Source organism: Corythoichthys intestinalis, chromosome 1 (genome assembly GCF_030265065.1).
Source record: "Corythoichthys intestinalis isolate RoL2023-P3 chromosome 1, ASM3026506v1, whole genome shotgun sequence".
Taxonomy (NCBI): Eukaryota; Metazoa; Chordata; class Actinopteri; order Syngnathiformes; family Syngnathidae; genus Corythoichthys; species Corythoichthys intestinalis.
In genome coordinates this window covers 9945252-9960821 of record NC_080395.1, presented here as the reverse complement: position 1 = coordinate 9960821, position 15570 = coordinate 9945252, and the positions used below count along the sequence as shown (strand labels likewise).

General features: G+C 38.7%; 1 protein-coding gene across 1 annotated transcript; it reads left to right on the top strand.

The window, feature by feature from the left end:
• Positions 1-3923: 3923 nt before the first annotated feature.
• On the top strand, positions 3924-14753 carry LOC130917840 (gastrula zinc finger protein XlCGF8.2DB-like). Its single transcript, XM_057839607.1, has 2 exons — positions 3924-4038; positions 13024-14753. The coding sequence occupies exon 2, from the start codon at positions 13063-13065 to the stop codon at positions 14146-14148; it is 1086 nt and encodes a 361-aa protein (XP_057695590.1). The 5' UTR covers positions 3924-4038; positions 13024-13062; the 3' UTR covers positions 14149-14753.
• The last annotated feature ends 817 nt before the right edge of the window (positions 14754-15570 follow it).

Sequence of the window (15570 nt, the reverse complement as noted above, 5' to 3'; positions counted from 1 at the left end):
TCATTTTCTGAGAAAAGATTTTGTTGGAAGTATGACGTGACAAGACACATGGTTACACACACTAGAGAAAATTCTTTTACCTGCTCAGTTTACTAGATTCGGTCATAAGGGCTCTTTATATAGACGCGCAAAAACACACATTGTAGAGAAACCTTTTGACTGCTCACTTTGCGGTAAAAGATTCTCTCAGAAGGGGAATTTAGTAACACCCGCAAAAAGCCACAATGGGGAAAAAGCTTTCAATTGCAGTGTGTGACAAAATATTGTAACTCCTGCCAGACATTTACAGCGGGAAAAGCTTTTCAATATCCTTATTCAGTTGTTAAAATGAGTTTGCAGGTTCTTCACAACTAGCCAATATACACTATATATAAATATATGTTTTTATTGAATGAATTGCGTTACATGTCTTTATGTTGATAATGTTCCACAACTCACTGCTTTTTGCTATTTTACTTCTGAATGTTGGCATTGGCACCTAGCTGTATAGTTCCTTAAAACCAACCATATAAATTCTTTCTCGTTTTTCAAAACATATCCGATCAAATGATCATATCCAGCTTGATCATGTTTTCTTCTGCAGTATGACTTCTTCCCTGTTACTTTGATTTACACTGATTTTGTTTTTGTGTATTCTATTTGTAGCTTTGGTCAGTTCTGTTTTAAATTGTTCTTGAGTGTCTTGAAAGGCGCTTTTGAAACACAATGGGAATACTTTGAAATACTTTGACTCTGCCCTTGCCTTTGTTAATTGTTTGTTCAATTTCCAAACTTTATCTGAATGGTTACAGGTAGAGATACAGACCATTGGTGCCGAAAATTGGAAATTTGACTAATATCGGTATCGGCCTGTTTATGTTTTTTTTTTTTTTTTAATCCGACCGGGCACCACGAAAAAAATCAATTTAAAACCAAGACAATCTTTACCAAGTGTGTGTTTTATAGTGGGCAGGGCAGCTTTAAACACTCATCAGTGATTGGTTACACACCTGACTTACATTGTATGGTAAAAATGGGTTTCAATTGCTGTTTAAGTCTCCTTAGGCAGAGGGTTGACTTACTTATTTTTCCCCTTTCTGTCATTGTATGCATGCTATCCTCATTAAAATCTGAAAACCTATAAATGTTTGGGTGGTTTTAGTTAAAGCAGACACTTTTTTACATCTGTGTGATTTTGACAAAGATCAGGTCACATTTGACGGTGATTTTATGCAGAAATGTGAGAAATTCCAAGAGGTTCAGATACTTTTTCATACCACTGTCTCTGAGTCCGACGAGACAGCCGACTCTCGTCGATGTACACATGCAAACCACCCTGCCTGGAATACAGTTGTCGTTCAATTGGCTGATATACTGACATGTGATCAGCATGGATAGTTAGCTCTGATTGGTTCAAATGCATGTTTCTGAGACGACAGAAAAAAGAACAAGCGTGTTGAATTAATGCAACGGGAAATTGAACAGATCTTTAAGAGAAAGGAAAGAGTTGAGACTTTCTTTAATCTTATTTGCTCTGATGGGGAGGTTCAGAACATCTTCCATGTTGTTATCCCTGACCCCAGAAATAATGAAGTTATTTTTTTTAATTTGAAAGCTTTATGTGGTCCTTATACATAAAATATATATATTTTTAAACAATTTAAAAAATTGTATATATGTAATGTAATTTATATCATAAATGACACATTAAGCATTACATGCAGCAAAAAAAATTACTGAAATGAGGTCGAGAAATGCTTCGCTGAAATGTGATACATTTGGCAATATACAGTGCCTTGCAAAAGTATTCGGCTCCCTTGAACCTTGCAACCTTTCGCCACATTTCAGGCTTCAAACATAAAGATATAACATTTTAATTTTTTGTCAAGAATCAACAACAAGTGGGACACAATCGTGAAGTGGAACAAAATTTATTGGATAATTTAAACTTTTTTAACAAATAAAAAACTGAAAAGTGGGGCATGCAATATTATTTGGCCCCCTTGCGTTAATACTTTGTAGCGCCACCTTTTGCTCCAATTACAGCTGCAAGTCGCTTGGGGTATGTTTCTATCAGTTTTGCACATCGAGAGACTGACATTCTTGCCCATTCTTCCTTGCAAAACAGCTCGAGCTCAGTGAGGTTGGATGGAGAGTGTTTGTGAACAGCAGTCTTCAGCTCTTTCCACAGATTCTCGATTGGATTCAGGTCTGTACTTTGACTTGGCCATTCTAACACCTGGATACGTTTATTTTTTAACCATTCCATTGTAGATTTGGCTTTATGTTTTGGATCATTGTCCTGTTGGAAGATAAATCTCCGTCCTAGTCACAGGTCTTGTGCAGATACCAACAGGTTTTCTTCCAGAATGTTCCTGTATTTGGCTGCATCCATCTTCCCGTCAATTTTAACCATCTTCCCTGTCCCTGCTGAAGAAAAGCAGGCCCAAACCATGATGCTGCCACCACCATGTTTGACAGTGGGGATGGTGTGTTCAGGGTGATGAGCTGTGTTGCTTTTACGCCAAACATATCGTTTTGCATTGTGGCCAATAAGTTCAATTTTGGTTTCATCTGACCAGAGCACCTTCTTCCACATGTTTGGTGTGTCTCCCAGGTGGCTTGTGGCAAACTTTAAACGAGACTTTTTATGGATATCTTTGAGAAATGGCTTTCTTCTTGCCACTCTTCCATAAAGGCCAGATTTGTGCAGTGTACGACTGATTGTTGTCCTATGGACAGACTCTCCCACCTCAGCTGTAGATCTCTGCAGTTCATCCAGAGTGATCATGGGCCTCTTGGCTGCATCTCTGATCAGTTTTCTCCTTGTTTGAGAAGAAAGTTTGGAAGGACGGCCGGGTCTTGGTAGATTTGCAGTGGTCTGATGCTCCTTCCATTTCAATATGATGGCTTGCACAGTGCTCCTTGAGATGTTTAAAGCTTGGGAAATCTTTTTGTATCCAAATCCGGCTTTAAACTTCTCCACAACAGTATCTCGGACCTGCCTGGTGTGTTCCTTGGTTTTCATAATGCTCTCTGCACTTTAAACAGAACCCTGAGACTATCACAGAGCAGATGCATTTATACGGGGACTTGATTACACACAAGTGGATTCTGTTTATCATCATCGGTCATTTAGGACAACATTGGATCATTCAGAGATCCTCACTGAACTTCTGGAGTGAGTTTGCTGCACTGAAAGTAAAGGGGCACGCCCCACTTTTCAGTTTTTTATTTGTTAAAAAAGTTTAAATTATCCAATAAATGTTGTTCCACTTCACGATTGTGTCCCACTTGTTGTTGAGTCTTGACAAAAAAATTAAATTTCATATCTTTATGTTTGAAGCCTGAAATGTGGCGAAAGGTTGCAAGATTCAAGGGGGCCGAATACTTTTGCAAGGCACTGTAGTTGGCTACTTAATTTTTTCCTTATAAAGGCAATATTTGCGTTATGTTCAAAATATATTCCATTTCACTGTGCATTATGTAAGTCATTTGCACTTATTTTTGTTAATGTATGTTTTTTTGTTTTGTTTGTTTTTTAAATCATAGAAGTAAATGTTTACAATAGCTTCAATTTTAAAGTACATCATCTGTTATTAAGTAATCAAAATTGAGGTTTTGCATTTAGATGCAAGGTAATGAGGGAAAATAAAAATTAGGAGTTGGAGGTTGGTGTTACTGTATTGTTGTTGTTTACTGGCATTTTTCAGACCATTGGAAAAAATAAAATATTGGACGAAAATAGTTTCTCGTGTGTAGCATGTTACAGTAAATGTAATGCACTAGCCGCCAAAAAGTTTTCTTTGCATTTCTGTGGTTTTGTTATGAGTACAATTCGGATATGTTTACAATATTTATTGAATTATTTTTGGAGTCGAGTGATGTGAAGTACTTCTTTTACTTCCAAACGCTTCAACATGTAACACTTACGTTTCAGCGCCCGAACGTTTCTACTTCCGGTTCACTTGACACAACGTCCGTGTACCCTCGCCACACTACTTGCAGTTCTTTCGTGTTCTCTTAACCAAACGAGCTCCTCCAAAGTATTTTAATCGGGTAAGTATTCAAGTAAGAATTCAGTGGACTGAAAAGTCCCAACTTAAAGCTTCATGAAAGTCGTTTGGCTTGCTGTAGAAGCTCCCCTGGAGTGCATTACTATTAAGTTTTGTTTAGCTTAGCGCGCTAGCCAAGGCACAGGATGCGTTTTAGTCGTCCTCGCTCACTTGTTTTAAAAGTGTACAATGTAAGATTTCCACTTCAATTGTTCATGAAACGGCCATATTATTTAAATGGACATGCAAGAAACACGTTTTTTTGTAAATGCTTCTAATATTGATCTCAGCTGTTAAGCAGAGATATTTCCATTTTAAAACATTGTTGCTTCCGTGGTCATCATCAACCAATCACGAGACCAGTTTCCAGTCTTCGTCCGGGTCGCGCCGTAAAATAAGGCTGCGGCCACTTTGACAGTTTGAATTATGTCGACCACTCGGGCAAAAAAAAAACCCCAAAAACGTTACGAATCTTAAATGATTCAAAAGAACAAGAAACAGAGTGGTTGTGCATTGAGAAAAGTAACCCTCCCTCGCCAGAGGTGGGTGGAGTAGCCAAAAATTTTACTCGAGTAGCGTTACAACAAAATATTATTACTCAAGTAAAAGTAAAAGTAGTCATCCAAAAAATGTAAATGGTGTTATACTTATATAGCGCTTTTCCACCTTTCAAGGCGCTTTACACTATCTCGCCATTCACCTACTGGTGACGCAGCACCAGGAGCAACGTGGGGTTCAGTATCTTGCCCAAGGATACTTAGGCGAGTTCATCAGGGCGAAGAATCGAACCCACAACCTCTGGGTTGGGGGACAACCACTCTACCACTGAGCCACGCCACCCCACCGAAGTACAAGTAAAAAAAAGTATTTGGTGAAAAGGATACTCAATTAATGAGTTCATAAGCGGATTTTAAGGGGGGGACAGGCTCCACCAGGTGGCCGAAAAATGTCATTGCATGAAATTGACTTTCCTAGTTGTAATGCAATAAAACGGCAGAATTTTAAAAAAAAAATCTTTATAATTGGTTAAAATTATTTTTTCGAACAGATGATGTGACCAGCACCTTAGACGGTCATTTGCTTTGCATATAATCCCCCCCGCCAAAAAAAAAAAAAAAGAAATTAGGGGAAGGTAATTTTTAGGGCTGTCAAAATTATCGCGTTAACGGGCATTAATTAATTTTTTAAATTAATCACGTTAAAATATTTGACGCAATTAACGCACCCGCTGGCATATCGCCTCAAACATTACAATGAGGCCGTTTATGGACATTAAGAGTGAAGAGAATGCCACCGACCGCTTGGGGGCAGCGCCGTTCCATACTCATGTTATGTCTTCTAAACGTGGGAGAATTAGTAGTTGTGAGACGTTTATGCTGTATTCATAATGCAATGCAAATTGCTATTTGTGCTCCACACCTATTTCGGTAAGTTTTCTTTCTTTTAGTGGAAATTATGTGTCTCTTGTTTTATTTTGGGCAAGATATGTACAGATACAGTGGTGAGAACAAGTATTTGATACACTGCCAATGGGTTTTGGCAGTGTATCAAATACTTGTTCTCCCCACTGCAGTAAAGGCGAGTGGACACAGGCGCGCCGTTTATTGGCATAAGCTTCTCCTTCACAAAAAACATAAGTATCATTTAGTGAAAGCACACAAAAATAATATTCCTATCTCTCTCTCAAAAAAAAAAAAAATGTTCTCAAAAAGAAAAGCACTTCAGTCTATAGTAACGAGGCCCTATTCTGACACACAGTTAAACAACAATGCTAAATAAACTGGCATTCCATATCAATTTAGCTATGCAAAATACACGTAAAACTTTTCACTCTATTTTTATTCTTCTTATTAGTATATTAACTCTACTTTTGATTGAAAATTTTACAAATTTTATTAAAATGAAAACATGAAGAGGGGTTTTAATATAAAATTACTATTACTTGTAACTATAACATTTATCGTTTAAGAACTACAAGTCTTTCTATCCGTGGATCACTTTAACAGAAAGAATGTTAATAATGCCATTTGTGGATTTATTGTTACAATAAACAAATACAGTACTGATGTACAGTATGTTGTATGTATATATCCGTCATGTGTCTTATCTTTCCATTCCAACAATAATTTACATAAAAATATGGCATATTTTAGAGATGGTTTGAATTGCGATTAATTGCGATTAATTACGATTAATTAATTCTTAAGCTGTAATTAACTAGATTAAAAGTTTTAATCATTTGACAGCCCTAGTAATTTTATTTTATAAAAGTTTTTTTTTTTTTTGATTGAAAATAATTTTTTTGATTAAAGCAAAGTCTTTGGGGATTGAATGATTTAGACAGAAATGTCCTACCCAGAATGTGGCCCAAACACAAAAAGGATTGCTTCAATCAAAGAAAACCTTTTCAATGAAAAAGTGTTCAATGCAATTTTTTCGCATTCAAAAACGTTTTCTATGATTGAAATTTTTATTTTTTTTATTGAAGTGATTATCTTTTTGAAAATATTCATTTTTTAAAACAACTTAATTTTTGATTGAATAATAAAGACAAAAACGTCCTAGCCAAAATGTAGCCCAAACACCTATCATAATTACTTCAATCAAAAAAGTTGCTTCAATCAAATAGAACTTAACTCCAATCCTCCAAGAAAAACATCTTTCACATGCATTTTTTTTTAGTTTCAAATTTATTTTTGCATTCATTTTTTTTTTTTATTCAAGCGACTTTTTTTTTATTGTACAATAAAGACACAAATCTACCTCCATATGGCTCCGCCCAGGGGATACAATTTTTGACTGGGGTAACTACATTGGCATGACACCGGCGGCCGTACCATATTCAATGGATGACGATCTTGGCGAAAAGTATTGCCTCAGCAGCCAGATTTAGAATTCCTCTCAAGAATGATGGGAAACAAAAAACCGCTCATTGTCAACTTATTATTATAAATATTCTTGTAACTTAATTTTGTTGCTGACCCTGCGTTTCGGGGTCATCAACATGTTGTGCCCCTCCTGCTCCAAAAATCAAACTCCGCCTATGAGTAACATTGTGAGTAAGTGCTTATATTTTTGTTGGATTTTTTTTTTTTTTTTTTTTTAAACAATGGCATTTTTTTTTTCCTGAGCTCAAAGTTATCTAGGCAAACTGTTGTTATTATAATACTGTACATCCACCCATTACATAACCACATTAAGCTAAAGAAATACAACAACAAAAAAATCATTGAATTCCGACCAGAAAGAAATTAAATAAATGAACCATCATTCGTCCAATGGGCATTAGTGCCGTCTGGTGGAGAAAATAGTTCCTAGTTTGAATAGTTCCTTCATTTTCCATCCGCTTACCCTCACGAGGGTCACGGAGCCAATTCCAGCTAACTATGTGCAGTAGGCAGGGTACACCCTGAATTGGTTTCCAGCCAATCACAAGGAGACGAACAAACCATTCGTGCAGACACACTCCTACCTAGGGACAATTTAGTATATTAGGGATTAAACCCTTGATATCAGAACTGTGAGGTGGACGTATTATCCACTCTGCCACCATGCCGCCTCCTTCATAATTAGTTGTACGATAGTATATATATATATATATATATATATATATATATATATATATATATATATATATATATATGTATAGAGCTGTCCCGACTAGTCGACGTCATCGATGACGTAAATCCGTCGACGAGCACAACATCCCGTCGACGGTTAATGAAGCGTTAAAAAAAAAATACATGCGTGGAAAGTTCAGAATGTCGGATGCTCTGTATGCAAGCGGGGAAAGCGGCATAAAGCCAAAAAAAAAGCGCACCAGAGTATCCAAAACATTGACTTATTTCAAAGAAACAACGAAGGGTAGTCTTCTGTCCTGTCTGTTCAATGCCAAGCTTGACTGCACGTCGGCCGTGATTAAACACCTCAAGTGCCGTCACCGTTTGTAATTTTTTTTTTTTTTTTCCATTTTTTGTACACCAGAGGGTGCTGTCGCCTTACTGAATAATAATGTTTCATTGACAATGGGCCTATAAGTGCTATTAGTATTGTCCTTAATGCTAACTGAAAGGTATATTTCATGTTATGGTTTATTTTATGGTATAGAAAATTATATAAGGTTAAAAGGTCATAAATATATACAGTATATACAGTGATTGCACTCAAGGGAGAGCTTGTCAATGATAAGGTAATAAATTAAGGTAAAGGCAATTCATTGATATATAAATAAGGTTTAAAAGGAAAAAGGTGAAAAGTTTTTGTTAATTTCTAATTGTGTTGTTTTATTTGTGTGCACCATAGCTCTTACTGTGTGATTACATCAAGGATGGAATAAAAGTTGTAAACCATCAGTTTAAGAGACCACCATTTCAATCAGGGATGCTACACTAGTAAATTTTATCAGCATTTGAACTAATTGTTTATTTGTGATTTATTATTATTTATGTGTTCATTTGTACTTTAATAAATAATTTAAGTGTTCCAATATGTTTTTTGTGAATTGATAAGCATCAACAAAAATTTCATTGCTAAATTAGTAAACAAAAACAAAAAATTTTTAAATTTTTTAAAAATTATTAGATTAGTCGACTGATCGTAAAAAATAGTCGGCTGACTAATCGGGAGAAAATTAGTCGTTTGGGACAGCCCTAATATATATATATATATATATATATATATATATATATATATATATATATATACACACACACTCACCGTCTACTTTATTAGGTACACCTGTCCAACTGCTCGTGAACACTTAATTTCTAATCAGCCAGTCACATGGCGGCAACTCAGTGCATTTAGGCATGTATACATGGTTTAAGACAATCTCCTGGAGTTCAAACCGAGCATCAGTATGGGGAAGAAAGGTGATTTGAACGACTTTGAATGTGTCATGGTTGTTGGTGCCAGAAGGGCTGGTCTGAGTATTTCAGAAACTGATCTACTGGGATTTTCACGCACAACCATCTCTAGGGTTTACAGAGAATGGTCCGAAAAAGAAAAAATATCCAGTGAGCGGCAGTTCTGTGGGCGGAAATGCCTTGTTGATGCCAGAGATCAGAGGAGAATGGCCAGACTGGTTCGAGCTGATAGAAAGGCAACAGTGAGTCAAATAACCACCCGTTACAACCAAGGTAGGCAGAAGAGCATCTTTGAACGCACAGTACGTCAAACTTTGAGGCACATGGGCTACAGCAGCAGAAGACCACGCCGGGTGCCACTCCTTTCAGCTAAGAACAGGAAACTGAGGCTACAATTTGCACAAGCTCATCGAAATTGCACAATAGAAGATTGGAATGACGTTGCCTGGTCTGATGAGTCTCGATTTCTGCTGCGACATTCGGATGGTAGGGTCAGAATTTGGCGTCAACTACATGAAAGCATGGATCCATCCTGCCTTGTATCAACGGTTCAGGCTGGTGGTGGTGGTGTACTGGTGTGGAGAATATTTTCTTGGCACTCTTTGGGCCCCTTGGTACCAGTTGAGCATCGTTGGAACGCCACAGCCTACTTGAGTATTGTTGCTGACCATGTCCATCCCTTTATGACCCCAATGTACCCAACTTCTGATGGCTACTTTCAGCAGGATAATGCGCCATGTCATCAAGCTGGAATCGTCTCAGACTGGTTTCTTGAACATGATAATTAGTTCACTGTACTCAAATGGCCTCCACAGTCACCAGATCTCAATCCAATAGAGCGTCTTTGGGATGTGGTGGAACGGGAGATTCGCATCATGGATGTGCAGCCGACAAATCTGCACCAACTGTGTGATGCCATCATGTCAATATGGGCCAAACTCTCTGAGGAATACTTGCAGCACCTCGTTGAATCTATGACACGAAGAATTGAGGCAGTTCTGAAGGCAAAAGTGGGTCCAAACCGTTACTAGCATGGTATACCTAATAAAGTGGCCGGTGAGTGTGTGTGTGTATATATATATATATATAGATAGTACATGTAATAATAGTAGATATAATATTATACGATAGAACAGCAAGCTTGCGTTTGATTCGTATAATTGAGTCATGTGATTATTGTTGCGATGTCTCATTAGTGAAATCGGTAGAGCTACTCTTAAGCCTGAGTTATACTCCCGCGTTGCAGGGACGGCGCAGCGACTACGGCGTCATTCGACATTCGGTAGTTCTGCGGTGAGGGAACGTGTTGCTCTGTAATTCACCGCCAAGCCACTAGAGGGATGTGGCGTTATGTTTGTACGGTTTTGGGGCATGCTTGTTGACTTCCGCTAGTCGGAGAAAAAATAAACAATGCAAGATGGAACTCTTGAAAGTAAACATTCTGCTCATCAACACTGAATAAATATTGAACATACAAATGTTGAGGGGCAGGCGACGCAGAAGACTGTTTCGAGGCGGTCTGGCCGACTTTTGATGCCGCACAGAGAGTTTTAGAGTCGGGTGGAGAGAGCTAGCTGTGGCGGCTAGCTTCAAACTGGCGTCGAGCACTGCGTTCAAGGTCTGCAAAGCCCTCCAGATCGATTTGTTTGCCGTGTCCTACAACCAGCCAGTGGGAAGCCATAGCAGATTTCTGGCGTCTATGGAACTTCCCAAACTGCGTTGGGAGCCTTGATTTTAACGTTATCATAAAAAGCACCGAGGCACTCTCAATCAGTGATGATGTATCGTGTGTGTGTGAACTGTCTGTTATTGAAAATTAAAGATCAAAACAACTCTTATGACACCAAATCTGTGCTTTATTCTTTATATACTTGAAATGTGACACGTAAATAAGTCACAGACTCACAGCAAACATACAGTGCCTTGCAAAAGTATTCGGCCCCCTTGATTCTTGCAACCTTTCGCCACATTTCAGGCTTCAAACATAAAGATATGAAATTTAATTTTTTTGTCAAGAATCAACAACAAGTGGGACACAATCGTGAAGTGGAACAACATTTATTGGATAATTTAAACTTTTTTAACAAATAAAAATCTGAAAAGTGGGGCGTGCAATATTATTCGGCCCCTTTACTTTAAGTGCAGCAAACTCACTCCAGAAGTTCAGTGAGGATCTCTGAATGATCCAATGTTGTCCTAAATGACCGATGATGATAAATAGAATCCACCTGTGTGTAATCAAGTCTCCGTATAAATGCACCTGCTCAGTGATAGTCTCAGGGTTCTGTTTAAAGTGCAGAGAGCATTATGAAAACCAAGGAACACACCAGGCAGGTCCGAGATACTGTTGTGGTGAAGTTTAAAGCCGGATTTGGATGCAAAAAGATTTCCCAAGCTTTAAACATCTCAAGGAGCACTGTGCAAGCCATCATATTGAAATGGAAGGAGCATCAGACCACTGCAAATCTACCAAGACCCGGCCGTCCTTCCAAACTTTCTTCTCAAACAAGGAGAAAACTGATCAGAGATGCAGCCAAGAGGCCCATGATCACTCTGGATGAACTGCAGAGATCTACAGCTGAGGTGGGAGAGTCTGTCCATAGGACAACAATCAGTCGTACACTGCACAAATCTGGCCTTTATGGAAGAGTGGCAAAAAGAAAGCCATTTCTCAAAGATATCCATAAAAAGTCTCGTTTAAAGTTTGCCACAAGCCACCTGGGAGACACACCAAACATGTGGAAGAAGGTGCACTGGTCAGATGAAACCAAAATTGAACTTTTTGGCCACAATGCAAAACGATATGTTTGGCGTAAAAGCAACACAGCTCATCACCCTGAACACACCATCCCCACTGTCAAACATGGTGGTGGCAGCATCATGGTTTGGGTCTGCTTTTCTTCAGCAGGGACAGGGAAGATGGTTAAACTTGACGGGAAGATGGATGCAGCCAAATACAGGAACATTCTGGAAGAAAATCTGTTGGTATCTGCACAAGACCTGAGACTGGGACGGAGATTTATCTTCCAACAGGACAATGATTCAAAACATAAAGCCAAATCTACAATGGAATGGTTCAAAAATAAACGTATCCAGGTGTTAGAATGGCCAAGTCAAAGTCCAGACCTGAATCCAATCGAGAATCTGTGGAAAGAGCTGAAGACTGCTGTTCACAAACACTCTCCATCCAACATCACTGAGCTGGAGCTGTTTTGCAAGGAAGAATGGGCAAGAATGTCAGTCTCTCAATGTGCAAAACTGATAGAAACATACCCCAAGCGACTTGCAGCTGTAATTGGAGCAAAAGGTGGTGCTACAAAGTATTAACGCAAGGGGGCCGAATAATATTGCACGCCCCACTTTTCAGTTTTTTATTTTTTAAAAAAGTTTAAATTATCCAATAGATTTTGTTCCACTTCACGATTGTGTCCCACTTGTTGTTGATTCTTGACAAAAAATTAAAATTTTATATCTTTATGTTTGAAGCCTGAAATGTGGCGAAAGGTTGCAAGGTTCAAGGGGGCCGAATACTTTTGCAAGGCACTGTATGTACTCATTAATGATGAAGTGCACTAACCAAAAATACGACATAAAGTGATAAAAAGTTGGCAGTTTTTGGCCGACTGGGTCACCGCTTCATGTGGCCACTCGATTCCGAACACACGTCTCGGTGGTTCTTCCATTTTTAAAATTTTTTTTTCAATTGCCGACCTTGCCATTTGGCAATCACAATAATGTCTTGACGAGACTTGCTCTTCGATGATACTCCCGTCGGCTTGGTCCATTTTTGCATGTAGAAAATAATGTTTGATTCTATTCTACAATGGCGGTGATTTCGCGCTAAACCAGAAACAACAGTCTGAGCGGACCAATCACAGTCCGTTTTTGCCACGTCATACACGTCTACGTGACGCTAAGATTAGAAAAATCGAGAGGCGCGCGTCAGGCTACGGCGTAGGGTCGTAACTCGGTTCTTCCTTGACGGCGTAGGTCTGACGCGGAAGTATAACTCGGCCTTTAGCATCGCTGGCGAAAAAAAATAATATGTAGACTAAAGTGAAAAAATGTCAATGGCAAGATCTTGACTTTATAAAATCATATGATTATGTATTTTATTCATCCAGTGTACCACAGACGTGAATGAAGAAGATATATACTCTAGAATGTGCGATCACACCCACGTTAAACAGGAGGAGGAGTCGGTGATGCCGTACATCAAACAGGAGGCGGAGCCAGAGACACCCTACATTAAAGAAGAACAGGAAGATAAAATCTCCAAATTTTCAAAGACTGTCAGTGTAAAGAGTGAAGAAGACGAAGGTGCAAGCGAAGAGACCGGAGCAGTGAAACATTCGAGCGGCAGCTCATTTCAACACCTGACAACAAAAGGAGAGGGACGATCGCAACCGGATGGCCTATTAGCACCGCTTTCGGGCAGCGACGACTTAACATCACATTCTTCTGACTTTAACACAGATGAGGAGGAGGATGCCTTTGACCAAAATGCTTTGAAATCGACCAACAAGTCATCATTGAAGAAAGACAGTCAAAAAGGCGCAGCAAGGAAAGCATTTCCCTGTTTACTTTGTGACAAAAGTTGTTCTCAGAAGACTAATTTAGAACAGCATATGCTTACACACACCGTAGAAAAGCCTTTTGTCTGCACATATTGTGGTAGAGGATTCAGCTTGAAGACAAATTTAAAGAGACACGTGCAAAGACACACTGGAGAGAAGCCTTTCCCCTGCTCAGTTTGTGGTAAAAGATTCACAGATAAGGGAACTTTAAACAGACACGCAAAATACCACACTGGAGAGAAGCCTTTTGTCTGCACATTTTGTTGCAAAAGATTCACCGAAAAGAGAAATTTAACCCAACACACAAGAACTCACACTGCAACTCGCACTGGAGGGAAGCCTTTCCCCTGCTCAGTTTGTGGTAAAAGATTCAAAGAGAAGGGAACTTTAAACAGACACCAAAGAACGCACACTGGAGAGAAGCCTTTCCCCTGCTCAGTTTGTGGTAAAAGATTCACAGCTAAGGGAACTTTAAAGGGACACACAAGAACTCACACTGGAGAGAAGCCTTTTGCCTGCTCAGTTTGTCATGAAAGATTTGCAGAGAAGAGAACTTTAAGCAGACACGCAAGAATGCACACTGGAGAGAAAGCGTTTGCCTGCTCACTTTGTCATCAAAGATTCACTCAGAAGAGCCATTTGGTGTCGCACGCAACAAGCCACACTGGGTAATGAATAATTTCATGATATGTCGACTGACAATTTGATGTAGAGTGCGGCGTATGGTCTGAGCACTAACAGGCTGACACCTCACCTTTTCAATCTCTGCACCAATGCTGACAGCACTCCTGTAACAAGTCACTCGACATTTGGGAGGGAAAATGAAAAGCAGTACACAATTTGGACATTGAGGGATGTACGTTTTTTCAATGGGGTGTACTCACTTTTGTTGCCAGGGGTTCTGATAATAATGGCTATATTTTGAGTTATTTTGAGGGAAAAATCAACTCTATTATATAAGCTGCACACAGACTAGTTTTCTTTGTCTCAAAGTGTCATTTCGTCAATGTTGTCCCATGAAAAATTATACTTAAATATCTGCAGATATGCGAGTGGTGTACTCACTGTTGTGATACACTGTAGAACACAATATGATTTTAAGCAAAATTCTTTACAGCACTGAGGTTGAGAAATGCTTTTCTGAAATGTGATACATTTCTCAATATAGTTAATGTGCACTTTGGACTTATTTTTGTTCATTTACCTATATTATGCTACTTAGTTATTTCCCTATAATAGAGAAGCCAATGTTTGCGTTATCTTCAAAATATATTCCATTTCACTGCATTATGTAAGTCATTTGTACTTATTTTTGTTCACGAATGGTACTTTTTTCTTAAAAAAAAAAAAAAAAAAATCATATAAATAAATGTTTACAATATCTTTAGTTTTAATGTACGTCCTATGTTATTAAGTACCCTAATTTTCGCACTATAAGGCGCACCTGACTATAAGCCGCAGCCCACCAAATTTGGCACGAAAACGGCATTTGTTCATAGATAAGCCGCACTGGACTATAAGCCGCAGCTGTCCTCACTGTATCAAGGGATATTTACACCAAAAGATATTAACCGGTACAACCTTGTTTGATAGCAGCATCAGTTCAGTTCAGTTCAGTTTAAGTTTATTGTCCCCTAAGAAGAGGAAACTTGTCTTGCAGCAGGGAAGCATGCAGATAACAGATAACACAACCACTCATACACATACAATAAAATAACACAGACTACAAATTTAAAATGCCATAGACAGTTTTGCATCTAAGTGCAAGAAATGTGCAAATTTAGCAACCGAATTGCACTGGGTAGGAAGGAGTTCTTTGTCCTATTTATCATATGACCGACTGTCATAAGACCAAAAGAACCATCATTAAACTTTGAACCAATTGGTGCAAAGATTTATTACTTCAAGAAGCTTCATTTGGCAATCACTGCTCCCTTGGGGGAGACAGTCAACCTCTGCTGCCACCTGCTGTTGACTGTTGTCATCCAACATGCCTCTTAACATGCATTGCAGTGCTACAGATGTAAATAACAATCAAAAATCATGTTCTGTGCTAAATATTTCTTCAGTTACTGTTCCAATCGTTTCACCAAT

Bases quoted from the DNA above. Each gene is read 5' to 3' on its own strand.
- LOC130917840 (XM_057839607.1), top strand. From the start codon at position 13,063: ATGTGCGATCACACCCACGTTAAACAGGAGGAGGAGTCGGTGATGCCG.